Raw genomic sequence first — 27996 nt, 5'->3', positions numbered from 1 at the left:
GATGGTGTTCCTAGTATAATGCTACCGTGATTTCGAAACAGCTGCACTTTATTGATTTTGTATCTGTCTCGCTCGCACAACGTCAGTCTATCGGCTGTCATTTCTCATTTGACAATGACGCTAACGTAAAAATATTTCGGTTTGTTTACATCGGTTTGATATTGTTATTTTATTGTATTTGTGGCACGAGTTACATTACATACTGATGGTGAGTGTTTTTATATCACATTGCTGTTAGAAATCGATAATGTTGTGTCGACAAGATTGTTTCGAAATACTACGTTTTTTTAATTTTATTAGTGTTTTCAGTCGGAATAATGTGTAATAAGTATCCTTGTTTCCCTTTTTTTTGAGGACACGTAGCTTCTAAGGTACTGTAACCGTTGGTTTCTGAGACCAATTTCTCTGTATGCCTGTCATTGTCTTTGACAAAACATAGATAATGCTACGTTTTAAACGGGGATTTTGGTCCTATAAACCAACAGCATGTAATGCAAAAATATTCTAATTAAGTATGTCTGTCCTCCATCAATTTTTCAACATTCGTTTTTGTGTTCACATTATGTTTTATATTATCCATATACATTACCGTGGAAATAATAATTTCTGTGCCTATTTCTAAGACATAACCTTAAACTTTGTTTTAAAAAGGAATTAGGGTCAATACTCTGGATAAAGGAACAGTTGTTTATATTTTAAAGCCGCGAAACAACTACGTAGGCAGGTGTATTATAATTATGGAATTGCGTAAGACATAGGAACGAAGTTATTTAGAAAGTGGTGTCATTGACCTGAACTTGAATATCGGTTGCCCAAACGTGTGGCATAGATCTAAATCTAAGGCAGGTGAATTCTAAAATCTATCACCTGTCTAACCTTCGATTATTAAATCTGCCTACTTGCTAATTATGCGACCCTGGTACTTTTGTGAAAGCTTTGCTTGATCACCTTGAAATTTAGCCTTGGAAAAACACATTTTTATTTTATATGGCATTTAACAACACATTTTCGATACGAATCTCATTTTAAATGCTAATGTTTAGTTGGATGGATGGACGTACTTTTGTTACCAGGTATCTCCAGAACGGCTGCATGAATCTCGATGAAATTTGACATAGATGTAGAACATAGTCTGAAACGACACATTGGCTACATACTACATATTAAGTTTTTTAATTTCGCGCAGACAGATGCGCAGGCGTAGGAATTGAAAATATGCTCTTTCTGTGCCATCTCTCCACTCTAGACTAAAGATAGACAAATGGTCTATTGGTAGCGGTCGCTTCGCTATTTTGGCGAATTTAGGTGACCGCTCGCTCGTTTGCACACCTAATACTATCTAAGAAAAACCTTTATAAGTTTGGATTGGAACCAATCCATACCGTAAGACAACGAAGTGCCCTGTTTAGTAAATATATTGCTCTCAAGTTTGTCAACCCTGGCCTTGTGACGGCACGTGTAAGTTGCATTATCTGAAGGTCAATGACTGATTAGGGGGAGCATCTAACTTGCACACACTTCTGTGATACCTCTATCCCCCACTATCCCCTCTAAGGCAAACATCCGGGCCCGTGCGTGGAACAATACCCCTGGCTGATAAATTTATGGTCTGTGATAATCGTGACGTATAATCACGTGTGACCTATATTGTCTTTGGGATGACATGTTTGAGGAAGATTAGTTTTTTATAAAGTAAATGAACAAGATTAAGTGATAAGTGAATTCACATGTTGTTCTTTTTTTTTGGAAGTAAAAGAAAGAATGTGTTTCTCTGTTCAGCTGTCTTTTGGTCGTAACCCATAGACTTAAATATTATTTTTTATTGATTTCGTGTTTACTTAATACTCTAGAAATTATTTACGTAATCGTTTAAGCCGTCGCGTCGATTCTTTCCCATTTTATTTATAAAATGTTTTTTTTTTCAAATAACCATAGTTTCAAAACCTTTTATTCTAAGGTACATAGTGTGGAGGTGTTCTAACGTGACAGACGGGTATCCCGCTCGTGTGGGCAGGTCACGACACGCTGATGGCATATTCTTGTCACGTATCTTACATGTGTATTGTGTACTTCACCTTATAGTCTGCCGATTGACATTTCCTTGACCCACTGTTTGTTAAATTGTTATTATTTTGATGGAATTATGCTTACAATAACATAGTATCCAACGTAAACATTAAGTTACTAAGGACCACCTTAATGTAGATTGGATTGGACTAATAGCTGCATCATATTCGTTAATTGATCACTAAGTAAACCTTTAGTATAGATTACTTATACTAAATCTTAAAATAGCACGCACCATTTTTTTTTTTTTTGTGACTTAGTAGTCACTGTTTGCCTTGAAGAGGCATTTACAGTTTCACCGGGCTTGAGGTGGCCGGGCGCAGATGGCGCTTAGCCTAAACCTCGTTTAAGAGTAACTAGGCTCGAGGGCTCCCTCAGGAGCCCCTGCTCGGGCTGTTACTTCGTTAAAGCTGTTACTTCGTTAATGCTGTTACTTCGTTAAAGATGTTACTTCGTTAAACGCACGCACCAGAGATGGTCTAATTGTATGACACAATATTTATAGCTCGTGTGATTACAAAACCATTATGCACTACGAAAAAAGTGTGAATTACGTATTATGTGAGCGAACTCGATTGATCCCTACATTAGGGAATGTTCCCAATATCACAAAATCAATATTATTGGATAGCACGTCTTTTACTTCATTTTATATTTCTTTAGAAAAATGGCACATTGATACGTAAAAACTTGTCTTCCTTGGCCTATAAGTTATTCTAATGTTCATCTATACCATATTTCTTTGAGATCCGTTTAGCTGTTCTGGATATACGTAACAACAAATATCCATTCATCAAGACTTTCTCAATTAACAATATTGTTACAACATTGAATTACTTTTAAGTGCACTAAAATAATAATAATAACAATCTTTTTCGAACATATGTAATTTCAACTATAAAATATTTATAGTATAAACGTGCGTTAAAACTGATTTAATATTTCGTTCCCCTGCGTAAACCAACCCCAAAGTCATACGTAAAATCAATACAACGTGCACGCGCACGCGCACCGTTAGAAGATCGATATTGTCTTTAGTTCGCCCCCCGATGCACATCTGCTCACTAACTTTCACTATAAAGGGCCCGTTTATTATTACATCAGCAGTTTTAACTGCAATTTGTTGATTTATTTTCTGTACCAGTTTTATGCTTAGTTTTTGGTAGAAACGTATTTTGAAAACAAAGAGCGAAAAGCATTTATTTTAGACGAGGTGAATCTAAAATACATTGTAGTTATACCAAAGGTAAAACAATGTCCGAAGTCTGAAAAAAAAAACAAACAATACGTGCCAGTAATTGGTTTCATTTAACCCGATAAATAGAACAAAGAGATTGAAAACTTCGTTTTATTTTCTAAATACAGTGTATATTTTTTATACATACATAGGCATATTTTAGATTATTTTCCATTTGGCACACTTTACGTATTCTAGATGTTAAAAAGATTTTCTTTAGTAATACGGTTATTTATTATTTAAGTGTTAATTAAGTTGATTTATACATATATAGGTATATGTAATAATATATTACATTTCCGTTTGTTTTAAATTTTTTCTTAAATTTTTTCAGCATTTGAACATTTAGCAAACATTCAAATGTAAGTAAGCATATGAGAAATATTTTAAACAAAAGAAAAATGAGGAGACATTCCTTACCCAATCTATTTTAGTTTAGCGGGGTGAGGGTGTATTTTGGGGGTTGGGGATGTTTGTTTAAGTCGGATACGAAGCGAGATACAGTTTCCTGCTTTCGTATTTATGTTTTTGGAATTGAATTAAAAATAAACTATGTTCGGAAGCGTTTGAAAATTATTAAGAAAAGAAAAGAGATTCGTTTGCGTCATAATTTATCTTTATCATGTATTTTTTATATTTGAATTCTTCCAATACTTAATGGAATCCTGACAAAGTAATAAAAATATTTGTACCCATTGCGTACTCTGTACATATGAATAAAATTGGAATGTCGGTATGTAATATCGAAAAAAAAACACATAAAAAGTACAAATAATGTATTTGCGTAGCTGTTAACGAAAAACCTATTTTAAATTTGTGTATGTCTATCTTTATGTCTGTCTGCAAGGCTGCGTTTGTTCCGGGTAATCTCCGGAATGGTAGGACCGATTTTGACATGACTGACGGAAAGATAGCTGATGTACGCGGGCGTTTTTTTAAATACTGCTCTGAAGAAGTCGCGGGCAACCGCTTGTATAAATTATATTAGAAACTAGCTTTTTCCCGTGACTCCGTCCGCGCGGAATAAAAAATAGAAAACGGGGTAAAAATTATCCTATGTCCGTTTCCTGGTTCTAAGCTACCTGCCCACCAATTTTCAGCTAAATCAGTTCGACCGATCTTGAGTTATAAATAGTATAACTAACACGACTTTCTTTTATATATATAGATAGATAAAGAAAAATAAACATATCTTTCATACCAATTAGGGAATTTAGAGTATTAAAACAATTGAAGCTCTCACCTTAATATGCCATGGTTAAGCGATATCACTTCATCCGGCGCACGCTCACTTTATGGGACTTGCGTCCGCGCATCGTTCATGTTGAATTGATGACATTATTGAAGTTTTGACTGCCATGACATTTACTGTTGTCTCTTTTTATTTAAAGAGAATGTAAGGGATAACAATATGAGTTAATACAAAAGTGATGTTACAGCTCTTAAGGACTTTAAGAGAGCTTTTTGATGTAGTTTAAAGGGCGATCGTAGAGTGGAGTTTTATTAACATGTTTGAAAACAGTCAATTAACTGTAGGTTTAATTTATTAAAGTCGATTTCCACTGGTGAAATTTTCAAAAGCACTTCTTTTTGAGAAAACGTAGATAATGTATTTTATATTTGCACATATGTTTGTGTAGTGGAAGTTCACGGTTGTATTAGATTTATAATTTAACTAGCTATTGCCTGTGACTTCGTTTCCATCGAATAGAATGAAACTATGTTCTATTTGTATATCTATGCCAAATTTCAAGATGTGTTTTACCATTGTAGTAAGTTATCGAGTAAATATGTAACACAAAATATCCGTACATATATTCGAGATCATAGGAAGCTTATGTTTTCTTCCAGACAATATTTTACATATATACAAATTTCAACTAGATCCATGGAAACGTTCTGAAGATATTAAATAACAAACATCCATCCATCCAAACATTCACATATATAATATTACTAGCTGTCCGTCCGCGCAGTATTAAAAAAACTTAATAAGTATCTTAAGTGTTTTTCCAGTCTTTGATCTACATCTATGCCAAATTTTATCGAGATCCGTTGAGCTGTTTTGGAGATACTTTCAAACATACATCCATCCATCCAAACATTCGCATTTATAATATAAGTAAGATACTTTAGCTACGTTGGCAATGACATACTTGGCCAATGTCACAAGTGGCAGTAAATATTTTATATACATTTAATGTGAGTGGAACAGTTAGTACATAATTGTAGTTAATTATCAACCTTCAGTACTCTATATATTTTATATATTTATTGCAATATTATGACAAATTCGTGTCTACATAGTGTTATTAATAAACTATTAAGAATTAGTCGCAAAAGATTTTTTTCGGCGGCGCTATTCCGCCCTCGTTCTCCCCTGGCGTGGGTAGGCCAAAGACTTCAATTTTCTTTATGTCGCAAAATATTAGTATCTATTATACTGAAAATTACGTACGAGGACATGGAAGATATTCTTAAAATAGTGAATTGAGTTTATTACTATTTATTTTGTATTAATGATTTAACTTTACTTTTAAGACAAATGGCACTTTTGGTTTTCTTTAGTTAATCTGTTGCCGTCTAACAGATCTCTGATAAAACTTAAGAGCAGGATCCTCGCGATACAGGCTACGCCTAGTGCGAGGGTACTGATCAATTCTTATAAAGCAACCCTTTTGTATCCATAAAGTTTCTTTGCTTAACTGTTCAATGTAAACTTAAACTTAATTTTTTGGATTGCAATAAATTATTTTTCATTTTCATTTTTTTTTTCATTATACTGATGTTTTATTGTTGTAGTAATAAATTATTTAATAGAACTAACATTAATAGTTGTTTCACAAACTCTATTAAAAGATTATTAGTATGCATTTTGATTACATAAAATGAACTAGTTATCATCTATAAAGTTATTCTAACTTTATATTTTTAAGAAATTTAAAATGAAATCTAAACATTAACTGTGTTATTCCAAAAAAATCTATTTAGACACAAACAGCTTGATATTGCTTATTCGCACATGTGTTTTAACCCTTTGACCGCTGCGTCTGTGATTGATATTATGGTCGCCAATCTTACAAACATAATACTATAAATGCGAATGCTTGGATGTATAGATCGATGGATGGATATTTGTTTGAAGGTATCTCCTAAACAGCTCAACTGATCTTGGTGAAATTTGGCACAGATGTAGTACATATTCTGCAAGAACACAGGCTACTTTTTAAATTTTTTAAATCCCGCATGGACGGAGTCGCGGGCGACAGCTAATATAACTATAAAAGAGAATGTTTTACCCTTAAATATGTATTACCAAAACTGCTTCCGGTATAAATAATTTGTTATTTATTTGTTAATATCCTATTTCGGAAGCCTACACATAAACATGATTTCTGGGGTAATGTCTAATATCAACATGTGATAGGGTGGACATATTTTTAAGTTAAAATTTAATTGAAACACAGCCTAAGTTTTTTATGTTTGATGAATAACACTTGATGACTAACTCTTTTCTAATCTATAACATTCTGTAAGCAAAATGTTTTACTTTGATTGCCTCTTGAGACTTCTAAGTAGTGCTGTGAATTATAGACTAGTGTGTATCCCACGAGCTCGTTCATAAATCGTAAATATTCAATGAAACGAGATGCTAACACTTATAAGTCTACTAGCTGTCGCCCGTGACAATGTCCGTGTGGAATTAAAAAAAACATAATTAGTAGCCTGTGGGTTACTTCAAATTATGTTCTACATCTATGCTAAATTTCATCATTTTCCGTGAGACGTTCTGAGATACCTTCTAACAAACATCCATCCATCCAAACATATAACCTTTCGTATTTATAATATTGGTAAGATTATTAACGTGATTGAAACTTTACGGTATTATAAATGGCCATGTCTTCCAATAGAGTACGCTCTTTACGATTAAAATGACTTTAAAATACTACGCAAAAATTTAACTAGAAGCTTATGACATTTGACATCCAACTTTACATTTTGTTTTTAAATTAAAATTGCACATTATTTTGGAACAATATGTTTACTTTATAGGTTATGTCATGACTTTTTCTCTTCGAATTAGAAATAGAACCTTGATCCAAGTATGGCATAGCCTAGGGGCATTGACAGTTTAGGGCATAGTCCGTCACACGCGGCCGCTTCCGTAATGACACAGCAATAGCACAAGTACACTGTCTCCGTAATGACACGCCAATATGCACAGCTTTGCACGTCACCGATATTATGTAAACTTAGTCAATGTTTAATCTGACTAGGTGTAACAAATAATGAGCAAATTGTATTGTCAATGCAAATGCTAAACCCTTATTTTTACTTTGGTAAACGTCATTTTATTTCAAACTAGCTTTTACCCGCGACTCCGTCCGCGCGGAATAAAAAAATAGAAAACGGGGTAAAAATTACCCTATGTCCGTTTCCTGGCTCTAAGCCCCACCAATTTTCAGTCAAATAGATTCAGCCGTTCTTGAGTTAGAAATAGTGTAACTAACACGACTTTCTTTTATATATATAGAGATGTAAAAATAATTTAACAATGTTATCCTATAATATCCTTATTTCTAGCCTAAATTCTAACATATTATTGCTGGCAAAGTATTAAGTTCTCAAAATGACGACTTGATTTCGACAGTGTATAAATTGTGTTATTAAATTCGAATGTCTCGAATGAATTTCCCATCAGTGTATGTTCACGCTTAGGTAGATTATAAACTGTTCAAATTCACAATACGTAGCGTAACGACATTTAGTAACGATACGGCAATGGGTGCACTTTGCACAAATACAGTCTCTGTAATGACTTACCTCTTTCCGCTGTTATTTTCTACTCGGGAAAAATAATAAATGTACAATGGAAAAATGTTGCAAATTATTGTGCATATTAATATGCTGCCAAGTTGGCTGCACTGATTGCTTTTATACGTTGAGTTGAATACACCTAATGTTATGTTGCCCTGGTACTTTGACTACTCATCATGGTAGAAATGGCGATGATAATAGATAAAAAAAACTGTTACGTAATTTCTTACTATGACATATTAAAGAATGGTATTTTTTAAATAATAATGTATACATGCATATGCGTAATGTGGAATTACGAGTGATGTGTGCCAGGACCGTGCCAAATGGAAATCAGCAAACTCTGCTCCCCCTTAGTGACTCTGTGTTAGGACGAGAGTTGGTTAGTTGTAATTTTAGCTTTTTATTTATGTCGATCGAAGTATTGGTACTCTTTGATATGAGAATATTAGTATTTTATTAAGAGATTTAAATAGAAAAGTGCCTACATTGAAATCAGGTAAGCATTTCTTAATGCATACAGAAAAATACTGTTGTATTGGTTAGAAGGTCGTTGACGCTTAGTTCAAGTTCACGGCACATCGGTGAAGGAATTGTTTACGTATCAACAATATATTTATTACGATTTCTATGTCATACAGAACAAATATTTTGACAAAGTTGCAAATTTTAATTTGACGCTAAAATCAATATGTAATATTTATGTTCATAAATCTTACTCTTACTAATATTATAAATGCGAATGTTTAGATGGATGGATGTTTTTTTAAAGGTATCTCCGGAACGACTCTACGGATGTTGAAGAAATTTGTCACAGATGTAGAACATAGTTTGGAAGAACACATACGCTACTTATTACGTTTTTTTTTAATTCCACGCGAAAGGAGTCGAGAGAGACAGTTAGTTTTAAATATAAGTTATGTACAAAACTAAATTGTAGATTGTAATATTTTCAACACGCGTTTTTATCTCATCAAGAAATCCTCAAACTCATTTGTGATCATAGTAAGGTAAAAATATATTAAATAATGCGTTTAGATTTGTAAAAGTCTTGATGGAATCGCCACAAATAGTCAATTACTGAGGCACGCGTGCCGCGAGTGTCGATTTCTTTGTGCCTGCCGATCCTTGTGGAATGCGTGCGTGATATGATTAGTGCTAGCGTAGGGACGGTCAAGTAATTTCCGTTGTAAGCCAATGTCCATTATGGTTGCACTTGATGTTATTAAATAGTGGTCAGAGTTATAGCGGCTAGCGGAGATGTATAATTATTTAGTAGTGTAGTATAACAATATTAAAGTAAGTTAAATATTAACTTCGTGTTGAATTTATCTTAGCGTAAGCAAATTTTAAATTATTGCGCATTTCTTTTATTTTATAGTACAATGCTTATTACTAGTTGTTTTACGTCTTTCATTACGTAAGATTTTACATTTTATATCACGTTTTTGAAACATACTGTTGAGGCACAATACGAAATTAAAAGGATTCGTGTTTTTAAAGCTTCCTTGTTTATCTACAATATAACAGTAATTTCACATCGTTCGACGTAATACATATATTAATTCGCTTATACCGTGTTAATTAATTTCTGTTGTATCACTTGTACGCCCGCTAGTATTGTGGCCCTACCTCAAAGGGCTCGATTATCCGCGCGTCATTTGCTCTCAGCTACTGCCATTACCCATTCGTCTCTGAGTCGCGATGTTATTTTCTATAAACGCTAACAATTTTTTTCTTCACGCTGTAATTTGTTATAGTTTTTCATTTACACTGACAGCGTGAAGATTAATGTTCTGACGTGAGGTGTTTTGTTTAGATAAATTATTTTGCTTTTTGCTTTTTTGTTTATAAAGTTGATTTTATTATTCATTCGTTTTGCGTTTTAATATATTCATAAACTCATCAATGCAATTATTCCTAACTAGCTGTCGCCCGCGACTCCGTCTGCGTGCAATTAAAAAAACATAATAAATAGCCTATGTGTTTATCCAGACTATGATCTATGCCAAATTTCATCGAAATCCGTTAAGCCGTTGTGGAGGTACCTACCTTCAAAGAAACATCCGTCCATCCATCCAAACATTCGCATTTATAATATTATTAAGTTTAGTAGAATATAATTACGTAAATTGCATTTTAATTGTGTTGAAGCAAGATTTTAGCGGAATCAAAATTGTATTTTGAGGTTATATTTCAAAATGGCGTTCATACAAGAAAGAATAAATGAAATTCATTTATTTGACAATTAATAAAGGGATTAAAAACGGGGTAAACACTGTTATACAAGATGAAAATCTTTCACTAGTCGTTACATAAGACTAAGTCAATTTAATAATCGCCGTAGTATCAAACTAAAAACGCATCCAAATCAAATTGTCCGGTCTCACTTTGTGTATCCGATGGTTTTTGTAAATTGACACATCCTCTATGGTGCTGTCGCGGGTTCGATTCCCAGTTAACGCTCGAATAGCCGCGAACAATCGCCGGCAGGATACACGCCGGGCATTATGTGAGACAATGGACTTGCTTGTTTAATACATTCTTTGTTATTTTCTAACTGCTTTGTGGAACTACGCTCGAAATTATCATTTACAGAAAGTGATAGAACATTGATTTTTTTTATAGATCACGGGGTCAATGTACTTTGTTATTCGTTAAGGAATCCTAAAGTCCTCCTGTAAGCTGTAAAGCTACTGTAGGCTGTACACTACATCTTGATATTCGGAAAAAAAAAATCCGAATAAAAGAAATTAGATAATTGAAAAGCATAATTAACAGTAGGAAATTTAATTTTAGTTGTAGCTTATTCAGTTTGTTGTTGGATACAATTTTAATTGTTAAACGTGTTAATCAAGTTTATTGACCGTTTCAACTTTGCCGTAAAAGTTGTAATTCAATACGAATGACAATACACAATGCGGTATTGTGTACCATCCTGCTAATTGTTTTACACAAAAAGGCGGAACCGAACCGAAGACTGGAGGATACTTCACGCACTACGCCACTGGTGACATCTGATATGTTACAGAACGTCCAACCTGTTAGTTATTATAAAACGTTGCCTTGCTACGTTTTTTCATTTCTAGACAAGTCATTTTTCGCTCTACAAAATCTACAGTGAATTTAAAACATCTATATATATCTATATATACAAAAGAAAGTCGTGTTAGTTACACTATTTATAACTCAAGAACGGCTGAATCGATTTGACTGAAAATTGGTGGGCAGGTAGCTTAGAACCAGGAAACGGACATAGGATAATTTTTACCCCGTTTTCTATTTTTTATTCCGCGCAGACGGAGTCGCGGGTAAAAGCTAGTTACATAATATACTGAGTACTACTATTTCAGTGTACATAGTAGTAATTATTTTCCCAACGTATATTAACAACGTGATAAATTAGCCCTTAAAAAGCAATGATATTTTTTCTTGGCGTAGAGTGAATTTATAGATTTTCTTTATAATAAATCCTCGGTATCCTTTACTTAAGTACTATAATATTCCACCTGAATGAAGTATAATATCTATTATTTTAACCTAGTGCTTACGTATGCGGTGACAGACTAGGAAGACATTACGTAAGACCTATCACACACGACAGGTCGAATGCAATAAAACAGTATTACACGGTAGCCACTAATACGCGTGAGATAACGCGGAAACGTGCGGTCGGGTGCGAACAAGTCGCAGAAAGTATTTCCACTACTGAAACATTTTTATAAAACATATAGTCATCCCTCTCTCTCTGACTAAAAAACTTAGGCAACAATATGTTTTTATTCAGGTGTTTCGGCTTTGCTAACTCTGTACATGCGTTACCATGGTAACGCTTGTGGTCAATTTGATGATTGCAATGATTTTATGTAATGGTAAGACTTTTATCTCCGCCATAGTTTTGTGAATGTTCGCGATTTGTTAAATTGATACTTTATCGTAGAAAAAAAAAAAAGAAAAAAAAAATGAAAGACGAAAATTCAAGCTCACTTGTCTTTAACTCACTTCTCTTACACTAGGAAGTTAACCATTTGTTTTTTTTATTTCTATTCGTCTTTTAAAACATTAAAAATATGTATTTGTAATAGTGTGAATCGACAGGGGAAGGAATTCGTCGAAAAGGATGCAATTTTAACAATTTGACCGGTGAACGAAACGACTGGAGCATTGAACCTTGAAATATTGTTACTGATCGAATGAATTCAACAAAATTATAAGAGCAGTTATTATTTTATATTCATAATATTATAGCTGCGACTGAAAAATGCGATCAGAGTAGAGTTAGCTGACCACTTCAGGCTTTTAATAGTTCTACAAATATCTTGAGACAGTTTTTTGACATTGCCAAGGGGCGCCTCATAGTTTAAGGGCTACCAGTGAGCAAAAATTTCCTAACTTCTTCCAAAAGTCCACCCAAACACATCAGCAAATTAACCTGCATGTAACATGCGTGATATGGAATTTCAAAATTATGAAAATGGCAACATTAAGCCGTGCAACTGATGCTGTCAAAATGACATTTTTAGTTCACATATTTAACCTTAAGATCCTTGTGCAACTATATGACTGAACTAGTCCGTGTATGTCGGCCGTCTGAGCTTTTTATAAAGTGCAATCTGACACATTACCAGACGCGGGAAATAGGGGCCGGCAAAAACAATGTGCGGCAGATTACACGGAAATCGCGTCGTATGTAAATTGAGTTGGCTTCCGAGAGGGACACAGACAGACAGACATGCGGGTGGTAATTCACGCGGCTCGTTTGTGTGACCGACGATTAAGTATTTCAAATAAATTGTGGACCAATTTATCTGTTAGCCGTTGTTAGAAAACACTTGTGATGTCGGTAACAGTTTCCGTGTCTTTCTTGGAACAATTAAAGATAAAAGGTTTAAATACGACAGTAAAGAAATTGTTACCATATAAAGCGGTGTTTTTCACAGTAAATTGGATATCTCAATAACTCTATTCAGAATTTATTTAACCGTTAGTTCTAAACCAAGTAATATCATAATTTTTATTTAATTTAATTTTAGTTTAAAACTTTTAAATTTATAAGATGTAATTTAGTTCGTTTGCTTGATTTTACATAAATATTTAAAAGTATCGATATACATTTTACATTTGTTCGTCGTTTGACTCGCTTCTGGATAATTCTGAAAATATATTTCCAAAGTTGGAAACTATTTGAAGAAGCGGCGGGTGTCCACTGCGCTAAATCCAGAAGAGTTTCGACGAAGCGCTCCCCCCGCTTTCCCGCTACCCCGCCATCTCCTGCGCTAATATGAATCTATTTTCATTATACCCCTGCAGAGTTATGTTTTAAAGTTTGCGCTTCATTTTGGTTACCGTGATTTTGAAAGGGAAACGATTGATCTTTAATTTTTATACTTAGTGTTATTGATTTAAAAAGGCAGTTTTGACTGTATTGCTTTTACGTATATTACTAGTGGTCACCAGTGACTTTGTCAGCGCAGGATTTAAAAAAAGAGTCTTTAACATTTCTGAGTGAATCAGCAACCTTCTCGTCAAGTACAAACGCGGCCTCGGGTACAGATTTAAAAATTACATACAAAAATAAAATAAAAACGGTTTTTCGTTTTTATCAACGGAAATACAAAAGATTACTTTTTTCGATATTTACATACAGACACTACAATTTTATAAATATGTATAGACTAGCTGTCGCCCGCAACTCCGTCCGCGTGGAATTAAAAAAAAACCGTAAAATGCGTATGTGTTCTTCCAGACTATGTTCTAAATCTGTGCCAAATTTCATCAAGATCCGTTGAGTTGTTCCGGAGATACCTTCAAACAAACATCCATCCATCTAAACATTCGCATTTATAATATTAGTAAGATTGTAACTAGATTTGTCTACTTGTTAAAATTTAATTTTTTCAGATGTAATTAATTGAAATTTGAACCTAATAACTTTTCATATCAATATCGTTGTCATTTAACAAAAAACCGTTTTACAAATGCTATAAAGTAACAGTACTGTATTAGGAATTAAATCAGACTGGGAAATATATATCATCTAAATTTCTCAGATGAAATATGAACTGGCGTTAAAAAAAAAACTTAATTACAGTTATCGTAATAAACAGAGTAAGACGTTTGTCATACATAACTGTATTCACTAGGATTGTCAACGAATAATAAACTAAAAACTAAATATTAGCGACGAAAAAGGAAATTAAGACTTGTACAACACTGGCTTGGCAACCCTTGACTTCTTTGTGATGGACTAAATTTTATCAAGGCCCGTTAAGCCGTTCCGCAGATACCTCCAACACTTACTAACATTTATTATAGTTATCTATAATATTTATTAGTAAGATGAGGCGCAAATAAGCAAAATGAACAATTACAAAATAGTGACGTGACCCATGCACATCGGATACAAATTAAAAGGTTGCAAAGATGCTGTCCACATTTAAACCACAAAAAGAACGTAATGCCTATCATATTCACCTATTAGACCCCTCGCTTGCTAAATCCACAACATTCCCTCATCCTTTATTTATAAGAAATACGCAGAAAGAGGAAGAGAACTAGATTTTGGCTTCCGACTCGCACACTCATCAGACGAAACGCGGAATCACTTCCATTTCACGCCTGTCTTCTGTGCTATCGTGATTTTATATCGAATAGGTGACATCCCTACTTACCACTGTTGTATAACTGTTACATCAGTAACTCACGACATGTTGATGACGCCATATTTGAAATTGATCGATGTTTGACAAAAAATATTTGAATCCAGTCGATCGTGATTGTAGTCGCGTACGGTTTTTATTGTTATTTACTTGTTACATAAATTCTTGTCTTTAACAGCTTTTTTATGAATCAATTAAAATTTTTAAAAGAAAAATTTAAAAATAAGTAATTGCTTACTTACGTTAGTTTGAAATAAATAAAAATATTTGAATTGCAACGATCCCGAGTTCTGTACGCAAATGGTTAAGTCGTTAATCTGTGTTCCTTCGAATGCTGAAATTATGTTTTTTTACAATGTTTATATGTTGATTTGGGACAATGTATACTGTCCTGAGAATATTCCCAACTTCCGACCGCGTTACGTTGCCAGTGGGATGTGACGTACCAGGATTCGGATGCACTTGTCGGCTTCAGTGCGGAAGCGGTTCGTTGTGGCGGCCATTTTGCATCCGTGAGGAGGCGCGTGCGCGCGCATCAATTGGGACCAACTACCGCGCCCCTGTTCGAATTTAGAACGCTCCCGCGCAGTTTGTCGCCTTTCCGTGTGACATTGTCGGTCGCTTTGATTTAAAATGTCATACTAACTGAGCAGTAAATCCGTAATTTTATGGTCGTTCCTGTGTTCTGAAAATTGAAAATTATAAGCTTTCAAGTAACCCTTTATTTATACGGATACAGTAGAAAACGTGTTCTTTTAAATACGCTAAAATAATGTTTGCATTTAAAAGCTCAATATTATGTTATTTCATATCTTGCTATGAACTTAGGAAGGTCTGAAAATAGGAATAACTCTAAATCATGTTTTCGTTACTTACTAAACGTGAATTATAAAATCGATGAACACAACATGTAAAGGTAGAATAAAAAAGTACCAACATCTCATGTTCCCATTTTTCTACGATAGCCAAAGATCAAAGAAAACAATTAAAAAAAACAATATGGCGTCAATGTGACGTTTCCGTTTCGCGCGCTTTATACGGTCGTGGAGAGTAAAAGTGAACGGAAGTAATAGTTATAAAACATATTTTACTACTACGTAGGCAAAAGCTCGCCCTTTGAATCTTTGAAGGGTGTTTTTTGTCACTTACAAATTTTATTTTATGACTAAACTGTTAGAAGTTTTAAATTCATTTAAGAATTTAATGAAGTAAGGATATTAAAATTAGCAAGATGATCTTTTTTTTTTAAAATTGCTGAATGTCCGATTAACATTATGACTCTACTGGAATTTAAATCAATTAACCTTTAATTTATGAACCCTTTGAATAATCGCATATTGACGTTCACATTATAAACAATAAAAACAATGTTACATTAACCGTGGGTTTCTGAGATCAAAATTTGCCGTTTAAAACATATTGTTATTATTGACGATATGTTTTATGCAGAGATTTTGGTGTCAAAAACCCACGGTAAACGTTTTCACTGTCAAGTTTAATCACACTCAAGTCAATATTTGTGTCAAGTTCACAGTAAATTATGTGGGGTCTTTGTGGCTTTAAATGGTGTCCCGTTTATTTGATTTATTAAATTGGTACCTCGAAATAACAAAATGTTTTCCTATTTGTTAATTGGAATTCATTGTAAAATTACATAAAGTTAAACAAGAATATCTGACCCGGTAAGAAAGGTGCTGCTATAGTGGTTGGTTATCAGAACATAAGTATATAGAACCTACTTGGACATAATAGTACAAAGAGGATCTTGTGACATATTTTGACGTTGACAGGGGCGCTAGTGTGCAGTCGTAATTTAGTTTGACTTGTGCCCATCGGTTCGAACATCCTTGTCGGTCTATACACTTCTATTCAAACTTAAATTTCATCGCACAATAAAATTGACTCTTAATGTGAGTGTAGCGTACGGTAGAGCCATTCGTCAACATCTAGATATAGACTTGAATCTAGGTCACAACCATTGTCGGTCCTGACATTAAACTGTCCTGCATATTTAATCGACTAACGATTTAATTTGACCTAAATATAGGGTGTTTTATTCTTGGTAGTGTATTTGTTTCTTTTAAATAACACACCAAAGTATTTCGATGCGTTAATTATATACAAAAATTCTATAAAACAAATGAAGCTATAGAAAATCGTTCAAAAACATGGTTGTTGTCTGTAGCTAGCACGCGAAATAAAACAAAACAGGAACTATGTATTCAAACATTATTACACTAACCTTATATATGTCTTAACTGTTCTAATATGTTAATTTTTAATAGAAAAATACAAGTATTTAAAATTGCATATATTAAAGACTATTGCAATTTTCTCATGACATGGAAAACAATCGCATCGTATTGTGTAACGTGTAACTAAAAGTGTGTAACGAATGCATTCCTTGTTACCACTAATGTTGCAATGTTGCAATGAACAGTGGTGAACTGTGAATTGTGGTGGTCAACGGTCGACTAACGGTGACCACTTCGACCCACCTTTGACTGTACTAAATACACGCTAATTACTCTGTTAACAACAAGACTTGCACAAATATATTTTAGTTTGAGACACATTACAAAATGCACTTCGATATTTTTGTCTACACCTATTACGACGTATAAAAAATTTGACTGAAATTTATGCCTGATATTTTAATTTTTATTTTAAACTAGCATTTACCCGCGACTCCGTCCGCGCGGAATAAAAAATAGAAAACGGGGTAAAAATTCTATGTCCGTTTCCTGGTTCTAAGCTACCTGCCCAACAATTTTCAATCAAATCGATTCAGCCGTTCTTGAGTTATAAATAGTGTAACTAACACAACTTTCTTTTATATATATAGATGTGTCCGATATACAATTATTGGAGACAATCGTATAATTTAATCGCATGTGCAAATCATTTTCAGATTAATTGCAAACAAATGATTTAAAACAACGGTTTAAGTTAGATTGTGTCTATAATTTGAATTAAATGAAATTGCAGAAATACTAGTCTTAAAATATCACGTAAAAGTGTGTAATTGTAAATACTCTAATCTAAAATTCTTTTTACCATCTCTATTCTATGTACAGTCGAACCTGGCGCGAGAATTGGATAAGCGAGAGATCTGTATAACCGATAGCCATTGTCCGGTCCTGACGGACGACCTCTATAACCAAGAAAAATATCACGGTCCCTTGGTCTCTTGCTTATCCAGCTTTAACTGTACTCCTAAGCTAACGTGATTAAGCAAGAACATGCGGTGCGTTAATAGCAGACAGTGTGTCGTCACCTTAAGTATGTAACGTAAACTGTGAACAGATTAAGACATCATCACACGGCCACTCATCGCTGCGAGACGTAACGCAGTGTTTTATGTTCACCGGAAGTTTATACGGAATAAACAAAGTTTTCAGTCTCGCGCAATTTAAATTCTTGAAGCGGTTTAACTTTTTAAGCCATAGGAAAAAGGTGTTTTTAATTTGTTCAACTGTACTTTCACCTTTAGATATTTACTATCTAATTAGGTATCTAATTAAAGTCAGTATAAAAAATCCTATTCTCTAAAAGTTCTAATTTGATCGTCTTATAGTGCGTATTTACCAGACCATACTTCAAAGCTCAAAGAAACAACCACTTCACTTTTCCATCACCACTTCATGCAATCCAATATATCTTCACCTGGCACCAAGTTTGCCGGGTCTTGTTTGTCATCAACTGAACCATACGTCAAACGCTTCACAATGTTTGGCAAACATTGAACAAATGGTCTTTTGGATGACAAGTTATACGACAATCAAGTTAATGGATTATTTTAAAAATCTTTGCAACTGTAATAATGTAATTATTATCACAATTAAACAAATTCCTTACTCATGTAACAAACAATATTGATTAAGAAACTATGTATTTAAATTAAATTAAATATTCCCAATTAAAAAAAATATATTTTTGTTCGCAGACTACCTCAAATCACCAAAGAGCCATGCATAGAATATCACCCGACAATCCTGTGAGACGACGTCTCTTCCCAACCGACGATCTAACAGATCAAGCCAAACATGACAACTTTGCAAACATGCTTCAAGAATCAGCCGCTAGAGAGAAACTAGAAAAAATGCACAAATGGAACTTTGACTTCGAAAATGAAATGCCTCTACAAGGCACTTATGAATGGTATCCGTGCACCGGTTCCCGTGATTGGATCGGAATTGATTCAAGCAAGTTTGAAGCAGATGACGTCATCAAGGTAACTGAAGATGTCTTTTTGCAGATGAAGTTCGAAAACGAATTAACACCAAAAAGCGATAAGGACGACAATGTTCCGCTACTTAGAAAAAGGAGGACGGAAGATCTGGAAAAAATGTTAGGAGACAGACGGGTTAAGCGCAAAATTAGCTTTGATTAGACTTAAAACGGAACAAAAAAATAGTAAAACAATTTGTTAATTAACAAAAGATTCAAACTGTCTCCGTAGAAGTAGTTACATTGTATTTTTTCTAAAGAATTTAAAAAAAAAAACAAAAATTTACTCTTAAAGTTAATCGATTGAAAAAAGGAATAAAAATTAATTTCTCAACATCACTAATTAAAGTGCCATGATTTAATTAAATCAATGTAAAAAAATTATTTATTTTAAGCTACTTTATAGTTTTTTTTTTTAATGTTATTAATGAATTATTTTCATAATTGTATGGATGAATCAATAATTCACCAAAATAAGACTGCTTTCTTGTGAAATATTTTAAATTTAATATTTATTTATTTAATATTTGTACATATTGGCTAATTTATAACAATATTCAGAATAATTGACGATATTTTGTATAAATTATAATTAATCTGGAGTGACAATAAAATTCCCTTTAAAATAAATCAATAACTTTCAAAATAAATCATTAAAAATATCGAAAAATAATATTGGATCTGATCTCTCTTAACAATTTTCATCATCATCATCATCATCAGCTCACTATACGTCCCCACCGAGGGGCTCGGAGCCTACCCCAATTTTAGGGGTGACTAGGCCATAGTCAACCACGCTGGCCAAGTGCGGGTTGGTTGACTTCACACATATCATTGAATTTCTTCTCAGATATGTGCAGGTTGCATCACGATGTTTTCCTTCACCGTAAGAACGTCGGATAAATGTACATATGTAAATCGAAAATCGAAAAACACATTTGTACATGGCGGGATTCGAACCCAGGACCTGCAGATTGCAAGTCAAGTGCTTAACCCCTGAGCCACCGACGCTCTAGCCACCGACGCTCTAACTAACAATTTTAGTTTTAGTAAAAATTAGTAAACTTTGTTTTAAAGGACGAACGTGATCACCGAATGCTTAAATTTTTTTAGTTAGTATTTTATTTATAGTGATATTAATTATTAATTTCCTACTGAATTGGTATATTTTTTGTTAGTAAAATAAACTAATAAACTAATTTTTCATATTTGAAAATACTATAATTACAATAGGTTTTAATTAAAACAGAAAAACCGAACCAAGAAATTCCTACAAAAAAGTTTATAAGAAAAATTTATCAGTTGTTTCTTTTTATGGTTTAACTAGCTGTCACACGCGACTCTGTCCGCGCAAAAAGTAACCGATGTGTCATATTCTGTATGTATGTTCTACATCTGTGTTAAATTTTATCAAAATCCGTTCAGTCGTAACGGAGATACCTTCAAACAAACATCCATCCATCTAAACATTCGCATTTATAATATTAGTAAGATTAAAAAGATTTATGTTTGCATTATTTTTAATTAATAAAAATAAAAATAAACACACTTAATACATTCCAATTAAAATTGAGTATGAAAATGAAATTCTTGAATAAAATCGAAATTGAAATAACCTAGTAAAATTTAATCATTTTAGTCAAGCCAATGGCAAAATAAATCTAGTCTAGATTTAAAACTAAAATATACCTATTCAGTAGTTAGTTTAATCTGTATTTAGTATTATTTTTACTATTTGATATTGTACAATTGATGTGTTTAAATATAGATTTTCAATGTATGTAAATAATGTAACATGTATGAGAAAACTTGGTTGAAAAATATTCCGCTAATTTTTTTAAACAAAAAAAAACGTTAGTTTTGATAGATTTTTTCCATAAAACTCCAATGAAATATTAAAACAAAAAATTTTTGTAAATGGAATACAATTATATATTTTTAATTTTCCATTATTATATTTTTGAATTTATAAAAATTTTTCCACTGCCGGAAAAAAACAGTTTTGTCTCTATTTTTTTTTTTCAAAGTAAATGAGAAGGACGGCAACATATTTATATACTTGACTTATGACTTTTGTTTCGAATGTGAAATATTTTTTTTCGTTTCAATAGAAATTTTTAGAAAATAGTACTTTCTTAATAATGCGTCCTAATGTGAATCTTAAAAAAAACACGTTTATGTAGTTTCGTATCAATTGAATTATTATTATTAATATATTTTCTTATATGTTTTGTATAATTTTTAAACACAGCTATATTCCAAAGTCCGAGTAGTACCTTGTTTTTATTACAGTACAAATATTTGTACATTCTTCTATAGTTAATTAATTTAAAATAAAATAATTATTAATCTCACTGAACACATCTTAATGTAATTATTGTATTTTTGCATGTTTAGTTAATTTATTGTCATTTATATTTATTTTAAAAACCTGCCATTAATTAGAAATATTTGTTAATACTATTTTATCGATGTATTATAGTTTAAATTTATTTAATAAATCATGGTCATTTTGAAATTATTGTTTACTAGCTGATGCCCGCGACTCCGTCCGCGAGAAAATAAAAAAAGACGTAATATGTAGCATATGTGTTCTTCCAGATTATGTTCTATATCTGTGCGAAATTTCATCAAGATCTGTTAAGCCGTTCCGGAGATACCTTCAAATATCCATCCATCCATTCAAAGATTCGCATTTGTAATATTAGTAAGAAGTAAGACTTTTGTGAAGAAAATTCCAGATACACTTTTCGAAATCTAATAGCACTTACCTTGGCATTAAAAAATTAGTGCCGTTAACATATTCAAGGTTAAATGGGTTGGGGACCAGACAGAGTTAAAATCGGGACGATTTATTATTTTCCGTTCGGTCAGACGAACCGTAACGCATCCGGCGTATACCGAATGCACCCTACATGACAACGTTCCAGTAATTTACAAACTGAGACATTTAAAGTAATACAAATTTGTGTTAAAAAGTTATAACTGTTCACTGATTAGAAGATTAGAGTAACAAAATTATAATCTTGGGGTCGATTTCTGAGCTGTTTATTATTTCAGATGAACGAAAAACAATATTCGTCATAAGAAGTAAATCCAGGGTAAACTTTGAAAGTACAGTTTTAAACCGTTAATTCTAGTCCCCAATATAAAAATCCTATAACATTTTATAATATCCCAGGATATTTCCAGGAAGAATCAGCCCCCGCGCAGCGCCCGTGACGTCAGATTGGATCGCCTCGTGCCACCACTCTGATATGTTCCCACGGGACCTCCACAAGGATAACATCTGACCCCTTTTTTTTGGACAATTTTCTTACATTGATTAGATTTTATATTGATAGTATGAATAAGCGTTAACAAAGTAATGAGATTGTATGAGGATGGCTCCAAACGTACATGATGACCGAAGGAAGTATGGCGTGATTTTGTAAAAGAAATGGGCATATTTATAACAATTACGAGACAGAATTTGTATTCAACATTGCAATATTCAAACTAAACTTGTAATGAACGTGTATGGTTCTTATTATTAAATTAGGAATATATTATAGGTAAGTAGAGACAGCAGATAAAATCCCTGGCTAAAAAACTATCTAATGCTCTAATGTTTCCAAATTTGAATCTAAACGCCTTATGTGCCTGGCCATCTAAAACTCTGAGATACTGTAAAACAAACAGTGATTAAGTCACAAAACAAAATAAGTAAATTCATTTAATTTTACCCTCTTGTTTTCTTTATATTTACGTTCCCGAGTGTGAGTCTTCATTCACAATGAGCACAAAAGTGAATATCATTCATAGTAATGTAGAGGAAATCCTGGAGGAACCCTCTAGTAAGTCAGGAATTTTGTTGAGGGAGAGATTGTTTAATTTATTTGCGAAATTTTGGTAATAATTAGTACACGTAACGTGATTTCGTTTTATGGTAACAGAGAGATAGTTTAATCGACGTATTTTATTAAAAATTATATTTTAAACAAGATTTTTAATATGTACTAAAGGTATATACACAAAAAACATATTATGGTCCCACTTATTCGCATAGTAATATGATTTTAAACAATCGAAACTATTTAAAATTTAATGATATATTTTATAACGTAAATAATGATAGAAAATATAACTTGTATTTAAAACATATAGTTGATATGTTACGTGATAGTTTACGTATCATATAACGGCCGCAACTATATAGTGTGTCACCACACGTGTTCGGTAATCGAATCCGATACCGCCGTGGAAACGGACATCCGCGCCCTCAACCCATCTGGTACTATGTAGGGCTTCCAACTGACAAACTGTTGCATCTAACTTTTATTTAAGGATCAATTTACTAGAGCGACTTATCTGACCCGGTGAGAGGGCGCTGTGATCGCGGTTAGTTCTGACAGAAAATAGGCACAGGATATGACAAGACAACTACAGTCCGACAAGTGTGTTGCGCAATGGGCACCTGTGAGCTTTTGAAATTTAGTTTCCCTTGTCCACCGTGCCACATAAGTTGCAATATGCATATCTACGGAAATTAATTTTTATGAAGTTTGACATATTCAACCTCTTTTGTAAGCCAAGACGTTTTAATACAAAAAGATGATACTGGCCTATAAGAATAATGAGTAAAAAAAATAAAAGTTCAATTGTCATTTGCGGAGAAAATAACAGTTCGAATTTTAATTTGTAAAGAGTAATTAGTACAGTATTGAAAAATTGTGCAAACAAAATATTTATTGTTAAATTAAATAACAATTTTCACCAAAATGCTGATATTATTAAAAATTACCAATACACTTTCCAATAAATGAATTTTATTTACTTTCGTCTCAGGACAAAATTAGATTCACATCAGATTCAGATCACAAAAATGTAACAAGTTAATCCGTTTATAATGATAACAATCACAAAAATCTTGTACCAACATTAAAATAAAATGATTTCTAACTACCTAAAATTAACAAAACAAAGGGCTTTCTCAATACTGTTGCTACGCGGCCCGTGACGGCGAGACGTTACGCCTAGAAATGTTATATAGAAAGTGAAATTTGAAACCGAATATAGGGCGGTTCACAGTTAGAAACAGTAAACAATATTATAAAGAACTTCAGAGGTTAATTTAAAATAAAGTGGACAAGTGACGAAATTAAAGTTGCAGATTGAAAGATGGCCGATTATTTTGTTTGGTGTTAAAGGTAAAGGAAACTAATAGATGCTGAATGGAGGTATATTGCATAAGGTAAGTGGTTGATAAATAAAACGATATCAATTTATGTCTCTAATAGCTTATTAATTCATCCATACATTTAAAGTAGATAGTTCTATGAATAATTTTGAATCAGACTTTCTAACTAGTACGACATAAGCCGGTCTTAACTTGAATATTTTTGACAATCGCATCGTCATCAACGAAATCACGTCCGAAAGGAGCGCTGTACAAATATTAGTGCTAGGCTCACAGTAATCAAAAGTTTAGCACAATCAACGTGCATGAAACGAGCGGGAGCGGAGTAGTCACCTACGTTTCTTTATATCACCTCGCTCCACAATCGGGCCGCCGCGCACTTCTACTTTCGTGCCCCCGGCCTTAGGGTCTTTTAAGAAGCGATCATATCTCTAATGGGCCGGCAACGAATCTGTATTTCCTCTGGTGTTGCTGATGTCATCATCGACGTGCATCGTCGATGATCATCTCGATGTTCCCGAGAAAGAATTTCTGAATAGAAATATGAATTTCTTTATTTAAATAAGGGCAGTTTAACGATAGTAACATTTCCCTATTATTTGTTTACTTTCAAATTGAATTGTACACTTCGCCCGTACCGCTTCCTCTTTAGGTCAATGAAAAATAGATAAAACTTGATTTTTATGGCGTATTTCGTAAAACCATGAGGGCGGCAATAGAATGCTAAATTTGTTTGTGTTGTCTAATATTTTAAATTTGAAACTAAACTAGAATAATTTACGCCAAATACTAAGTATGGTGAAAGATTTTTCCCGTTAAAGTTGAAATGACAACAACACATTGTTCTCACTGCAACAATGTTATCACAGAACATGTTATAATAACTCCGTTATTCAAATAAAATTACTTTTTGTATCAAAAGCAAAGGCAAACGAGCAAATGTTCACCTGGATTCGCCGATATAGCGAAGCTTTTCCGCCAAATCCACTTCCCCTTCCCACCCTTTCCTAATAAAAGGGCGGGAAGGGAAAGAGAACTAAAGTTAATCCTCCGGCACCAGACACTCATCAGACCAAACGCTTCCACTTCTCGCCTGTCTTCTATGTGGTCGTGGTATTTCACCGGTCGGCCCAGACCATTCATGCACCCAATAAATATTGTTGTTACGAGATCTACCACTGTTAAACTTTATGAATAAGTTGCCTCTAACCTAGTAGCCACTAGTTCTTTTTCAGAGTAAGTTAACAAAAAGTTAAAATTTTTTCCATTCCATGTACAATAAATAAATTACTATGTCATCCTTTCAACCCTTATTCGCCATTGTACTTAAGGTTGAATTCTAAAGATTTTTTTATGATTTTAACTACAAAAAACTATATAAGTTTGGTTTAAACTTTTAAAATAATCACCTATTTGTCCACTATTTTTATTTTTATTTCTTAATGTTTTGAATGTTTTTACATCTGAGATGAGAGAAAAAACTTATAAAATCATTACACATTAATCTAAATATTATTCCAATGTACAATACTAAATAAATAAATTAACTTTTAAAGATATTTGTTGTGATAAAATTAAAATCTGCTTGTATATTTTGGCCCAAAAAACCAAAAACAAAATTGGTATTCCTCAACGCGTTACCATAGATATAAGCCAGATGGCACCACTGACACTTGACACCAAAGTTGAGCGAAATTTTTTCTATCTAGCAGACAAAAACTAGTAAAGCATGCGGTTTTCGCGATGATTTATAATGGTAAAGATTAAAATGTAGTAGTTTTTGTAACAGGAGGTTATTTTGGAGCGTGGCCTTTTTAGATGTTAACAAAAAATACCATTCGATTTTTAAAGCCTAGTCGTTGAAAAAATACCAGACAAATCTTCGGTGCGTGACAAACATGAAACTAACATTTTTTAAAGAACTTTTACTATTAAATATTTATCTTAAATATTCCCGCCAAAAGCTTAAGCGGCTAAACTATTTACTACATAACCTCCTTCTTTTTGAAGTCGGCTAAAAATTAGACTGACCTTTGTAGTTCATACTAAATTAAAAATCGTCAAATTCAATAAAATAAAAAAATAATAATTACATAATTGCATTTTTAATATTCATCCCATTATTCTTGATATATCTTTAATTATTCGTGTATTTCTTTTGTTATTTAATCTTCAAAAATAATACAAGCTGTGACTAAAGTTATCACCATATTTTTTGAAGTACAGTATCGACATCTAGCGATGAATAGTAAGAATAGTCAGAAGTTTTGCCAACCATAGACATCGTTAATATAATTTAATTTAATCACATTTTTACTTTACTTAGTTCTTCGTACTTTTATACCGTTGTTAAATCTTATATATAAAATTTTCGTGTCACAATGTTCGTTCCCGTACTCCTCCGAAACGGCTTGTTAGCATATTGAGTGGGTCTGAAAATCGGCCAACAGCTAGTATTATTATAAAGGTTATATAAACGTTCAATGTTCGATAATTTTGTGAGCACTATAAGTTTAAAAAGCTTTTTTAATAACTTAAAATCTCCAAAATACTTTCAATCTTACTAATATTATAAATACGAATGTTTAGATGGATGGATAGTGGATGGATGTTCGTTTGATCGTATCTTTTAAAGGTTCTTGATGAAAGTCTGGAAGAACACATAAGCTACTTATTACGTTTTTTTTTTAATTCAACGAAGTCGCGGTGACAGCTAGTGATAATATAACTTAAAGACAAAACAAAAGAAATACTGTGTACAAATTATTTTAAATTACGAAATTTAGTTGTGGCTTTTCTATGCTAGATGGCATTATTAAGTGAGCGAAGCATAGCGATATGTTATTCCTTTTTTTTCGTTGTTTTTAATAGCAAAACAATTATACACAAATAAAAAACTTAGTAAAGATGAAAATGTTTGCTTATTTTAACGACCGGAGCTGTATCCTAAAGCGGAATATTTAAATATATGTTAAGTCATAAAACTCAGAAACCATAAATTTACACCAGACATTTCATTCATAATCTAATAATCCAAAATCACAAAACCAAATACACAAATTGACAATAAAATAAGTAATAAAAGCAAATTACATTTTAGTAATAATTTCATTACTGTCACAGAAGTTTTTTACACCCCTATATCTCTCGACACTTTTCCCTACAGAAAAAACATAAAGAATAGACCCCTATAGTGCTGAAGTGGTACACCAGAGGGCGCTGGACGCCTGTTTAACTCGTTAGGGGCGTCTCGATAGATTTTTATTCATTAGACTTAGAAGACAAGGGATGCTGGTACTTATCTTTGTTGCTGGTTTATCAATTTACCAATACTAATAATAACCCACGGTTTTACTTGCCATTAAATATAATCTCCAGTTCTCAAGGGATTCAAGTGAAGATATTTATTTTTTTACTGTAAGAAGTACTATTTGGACCTAAATTTAAAATAAATTGGGCTTTAATATTATTAGGTTTTGTATATATAGTTTTTATTAACATCATACAAAGATTATTAAAAACTGACTAGAATTAGAGCGGTAAAATAAAATCATGGGGCAAAATATGTTCCTATTTTAAAGTTTAAATCTTGTGTCAATCTCAAGAACTATTTAATACACAATTATTTTGTATTTAATAAGCATAGGTTTCCATTGTACACCAAATTATCGTCCTTTTCACTGTAGTGGAAACCAAAAATAACTTCACACTACACTTAGGACCTAATAACGGCAATTTCAGGCAACATTTATTAACTAATATAACATAATCCATAGATAAATAGATTTAGTATAGGTACATCT

The 27996-nt window shown here is 32.9% G+C and overlaps 1 protein-coding gene across 1 annotated transcript; it reads left to right on the top strand.

Moving 5' to 3' along the window:
* The first annotated feature begins 97 nt into the window (after positions 1-97).
* LOC106712570 lies at positions 98-19228 on the top strand. The gene is made up of 2 exons (XM_014505174.2): positions 98-208; positions 18731-19228. Exons 1-2 carry the CDS (start codon positions 206-208, stop codon positions 19175-19177), a joined length of 450 nt encoding a protein of 149 aa, XP_014360660.1. The 5' UTR covers positions 98-205; the 3' UTR covers positions 19178-19228.
* Positions 19229-27996: the final 8768 nt, after the last annotated feature.

The sequence above is a fragment of the Papilio machaon genome, chromosome 22 (assembly GCF_912999745.1).
Source record: "Papilio machaon chromosome 22, ilPapMach1.1, whole genome shotgun sequence".
Lineage (NCBI taxonomy): Eukaryota > Metazoa > Arthropoda > Insecta > Lepidoptera > Papilionidae > Papilio > Papilio machaon.
This window is presented reverse-complemented; position numbering and strand designations above follow the sequence as displayed.